The 4,431-nt window shown below is 42.7% G+C and overlaps 1 protein-coding gene across 1 annotated transcript in view; it reads right to left on the reverse strand.

Moving 5' to 3' along the window:
• mast2 (microtubule associated serine/threonine kinase 2) overlaps positions 1-4,065 on the reverse strand; it is a 106,492-nt gene extending 102,427 nt beyond the window's left edge. The window contains exons 1-2 of the mRNA XM_020609076.1: positions 4,053-4,065; positions 3,686-3,873 (exon numbers count right to left, since the gene is read on the reverse strand). Coding sequence (XP_020464732.1) covers positions 3,686-3,873; positions 4,053-4,065 — 201 coding nt within the window. The remainder of the gene's footprint in view (positions 1-3,685; positions 3,874-4,052) is intronic.
• Between the last annotated feature and the right edge of the window lie 366 nt (positions 4,066-4,431).

Consider the following 4,431-nt stretch of genomic DNA (forward strand, 5'->3'; position numbering starts at 1 on the left):
AGACAGAAGCCTGAGCGCAGGCTGCCGCTCCACCTTCGTGTTCAGCCCTGTATTCCCCTTCCAGCAGTCTTTCATTTCTGCTCCTCTCCAAAACAAATGCTAATAACATGCTAATCTGATTGTGTGTTATTGCAAAGTTTCACCTCTTCAGTGAATGAAGCTGCTCAGTGAAAGGGCCGAGCTCACAAAGAGACTCTGCACAAAAACAGGATCTTCTTTGTCTTTTAAATGGGTAAATATATTGTGCAGGTGCTGAGCACTCTGGGCAATTTTACTGGAAAGATGAAAACACAGCAGCTGGCATTAGCAGTGGTTACCAGGCAATACTTGATTGTTACCCTGGGAAAACAGACACATGCACTTAAAGATGAGTGTGTCAGAGAGAGGAGAAGCAGGAGAGAGCAGACCTTCGTCCATTAGTCGAGAGATAAACACCATGTGAACGTCCACAAATGTTTCCCCCAGCACACACACACACACACACTCCATGAGCTCCATTCATTTCACCTAATAACACACATCAACCACACAGGTGTTAACAGCGTACACAGAGAGACGCCGAGGAAGGAAGCTCTCTGTCCATTAACATCCTGGGTGGCCCAGGACACGTTTCATCCCAACACTAAGGGAACAAACAGCTTCTTAAACACTAATCCCCTTCCTGCAGCAGCACTGAAGGGATTTTATATGAGGCTGGTTGCTGTATATGTAAATGTAAATGGGACCTGATTCCCACATGTGTAATTACACTGTGAAATTCAGTTAATCATCAAGAACTGTAATAAACATGTTTCTCATCTAGTCCTACAACAGAGAACACCTTCTAGGTCAGATTTTCCTCAAATTAGCTGTGGAATAAAGCAACTGCTTCATTAGGCTTCCCTTTGTCAGAAAGCTGATGAGGGCCGAACACAACCAATCAATGGAAATGAACATTACACTAAGTGAGAGCGTGTGCATGGATTTTTCATGCTTTGTTCAGCTTGTATTTCCCTCATATATTCAGGTGTGGGGAGAGAGTCAGAGTCAAAATATGATGCTTGTCAGTATTAATGAATGAAAATCAGCAAGTATAAAGACTATATAAGGTACAAAGACTGCTGCTTTGACACAGTGAGACGGCCTGTGCATTTTTAAAGGTGCCCTTACTTTTAGGAGCTGTCAACAGTGCCAGAAGTCAGTGCCTACTCACGATACAATGTTTACTCACCTTCTTCTCTAATACTGTTGCCGTGAAATTCGATATAATTGGTCTAACTATTCGACTACTGAGTCTGAGTTTTAAAGGTTTTTAAATGAAAAAATAGCACAGAAAAACTGGGCAATTTGAAAAAACAGACCCTGTATAAATCTCTCCCTATAAACTCTAATCCTGTAGCTCATAAACTGTGACACAAAAGGTGAGAAGAAAAGAGACTGGCGAGGGGCTCAGGTGTTCTTCCTAAATCCTAACGTGAGTCAATCAAACCACGAGATGGAGTTTTAAGCTTTGAAATATAAAAACTCCAACAGCCAGAGCAACACTGGACTGAGAATGATGCACAAGAGCTGCTGTTGTCTAAGAAAGAGTGAGTGAAACGGGGTCGGAGAGAGGGAGAGTAACAGCGTGCAAGAGCAAGGACGGAGTCTGCCAAGAAGAAGGAAAACATTAATAAACTTGCCCTTGAGAAATATAATAACCTGCGATTATTTGCTCAACTAGAATAACTCTGCAGATCATATTTTCCGTTTTAAATCCACACTACAATTTCCTGCTGCTGCTGGCTACACCAGTCCCTCTCTGAGAGTCACGGACGGGGAGGAAAAGGCTGATTATGGAGTCATTCAAAGCAGCCAAAATAAACCTCAGACACAATTCCTTTTAGCATAATGGATTTTTGTCCAAGTCACACTTGCCACAGATGGTGCTCCTTAAAACAGCCAGGGCACAGAAACACTGAAAACAATCTATTTATATCCCTGATGCAGTATTCATGGACTTTATGTGCAGAGTCTGTTGAGATTTTCTTATTTTATGTGTTTTATAGAGTTGATAAGTTTTACAGACTGAAAATGGCACGAACACACCCAGAGTAACCACACAGCGGATACGAGACAAAGCCGGTCATTCCTCTCAGCAGACACTGCTGCCATCTGCTGGCAGCTTTCAGCTGCTCGTGTTTAACCGGGCTCAGTTTTCTACCAGGTAATGCAGGTTTTTTTTTTTATCCTCATCCTGTACTTGGTTCTCACTCCCCAAGAACCACAAACTGAGAAAAACCAGGTAAACAGAACCAGGTTTCTTAGTTCCACTTGGGATGAGTTCCATCATGACTGGATGATGTAAAGGAGTGAAAATTATGAATTACTGAACAAAAGACAAGTCATTACAATTTAACTGACTGAGCCACCGAGTCTCTTTGACCTGATTCCACATCCTAGTGGTTGAAGAAATCTGACAGTGAAATAAAACCACATGAGCATAAAGTAACTCCATACATACAGTATTTTACAACTCGACTCTTCATTTATGACAAAGCACAAAAATTTGCTTCTCAGTGTGATGATTCATATCTTTCCCTGTTTCAATACCTTTTGGATTTTTTTTTTTTTTATTGTGGCCAGACATTTGAAAAGCTCACACACATAATTTGATGAAGTCAGAGGTGGAGCCTTCAAATGTCTTGCTGTATCCAACAACAAATCCAAAGAGATTCAGGTGATTGTCATGTCTGACAAAGAAAAGCATCAGTTCCTCAGCACTTAAACTGCTCTGGAGACACAGCACCAACAAGGCTCTGCTGGGCATGGTACGATAGTTTCAGAATCAGAATCAGAATTTGTCCTTTGACTTATCACCCAGCCGTTTAAAAAACCTGTTTCACAGAGTAAGGAAAGAAAGAACCTTCAAACTCTAAAGGGAACTTTCCAAACTTTTAGAAATCATATGTTTAGACTTATGTGAGACAGAGTGAGCACTGAAAGGGCGGTGCAGAGGAGATTTGTTATGTAATACCCTGTACAACCAGCAGGAGTCAGAGTTGAGCAGAATTCATCTAGGTACAGTCATAGGGGCTCAGTGCAGTGCTGCACTGCACCTCAAAACACTCAAATAGAAGAACACACCACACAAAATGTCAGCAGTGAGTAAACAAGTGCTTCTGTGTATGTTAAGTGTGCTGCTGGTGGCTGTGGAGACCTGAGTTATCCTCAGCCTGCCTCCCTGCATTCACTTGGCAGACTCTCACTAACAGACAGGATGCATGTGGAGCTAGACTGACTCACCGAGTGTGCAGACACCAGCCTATCAGTCTACAGACCACAAGCCAATTTAAGACAGATTTCAGTCACAGCATGCAGAACATGTTACTCCTAAGGCAGCACATGTACTGTAGGGCTCATGCTAGGAGTTTTTCACACATGACTCGGACCTTTTGAAATGAGCCATTTTCCTGGTGATGAACCGGCACAGTGAGAACTACAACCACCTACAGTATTGAAAGCTAATCTACAGATGTATGAAAACACTACCTCAGGTTTGGCCTAAACACAGATATGGCACATAAATACAATGACCTCACCCTATTATTCTCAAAATTTAAGGAAAATATGTTTTCAAATCTGAGCCTGACAGTAAATTACTTAAGTCATTTAAGTCATGAGATGCTTCACTATATGTGTGTGTTTGTGGGGTGTGTGTACTGACCAGCCCAGAGAGGGATGGAGCAGACTGTCCCAGGGCCTGGCTCCTCATGCGCACCAGGTTGTTCACCTCTCCTCCTCTAGCTGCTCCACCGACAGCCCCGGGCCCTCCAAAACCTCCAGGAGGCCCCTGGCAGGCCAGTTGACTCACTCCTGCGTGCAGACTGCTGGACAGAGGCAGCAGCTGCTTACCTGCAGAGGGAGGGAGGAGAACGTGACGGGAATTCAGTCAGTTACACTGGGAAACTGGGCCCTGTTCTGTTCACACCTGTGAATGAACTAAAGCGTAGTGAATTATATCCACATCTGATTCAGACTTAATTCTCTCCACCCTGAATAGCTGAATGAATTTCAAAATGGCTCAAACATACATAAATCTCTCATTCCACTCCATTACAAAGAGAGGCCTCATCATGACGTCACACAAGTTACCACAAATGACAGGGAGCTAGGTCACTGGACAAACAAATGCATGTTCCAACAGGCCTTCTTCCTTTGAGAAGTAAGAAACCAAACTAAATAGGTGGTGGAGAGAAATAATACTTATTTCTAATAAAACATGCAGTTTAGGAACATTTACTGTAATAAGGACAACAACCAAAAAACCCCTCACAACAAAAGGCTAACAACAACAAAAAACCCACATGGGGCAGACTACGATTCAAAACCATGACCAGAAGGTGGGGTGGTACGCAGCCATCACAACAAACCTACTGGCTAAAATCAGAAGCTCATACTTAAAAAAAAAAA

This window comes from Monopterus albus, unplaced genomic scaffold (genome assembly GCF_001952655.1).
Source record: "Monopterus albus unplaced genomic scaffold, M_albus_1.0 scaffold98.1, whole genome shotgun sequence".
In the NCBI taxonomy this organism is placed as follows: domain Eukaryota; kingdom Metazoa; phylum Chordata; class Actinopteri; order Synbranchiformes; family Synbranchidae; genus Monopterus; species Monopterus albus.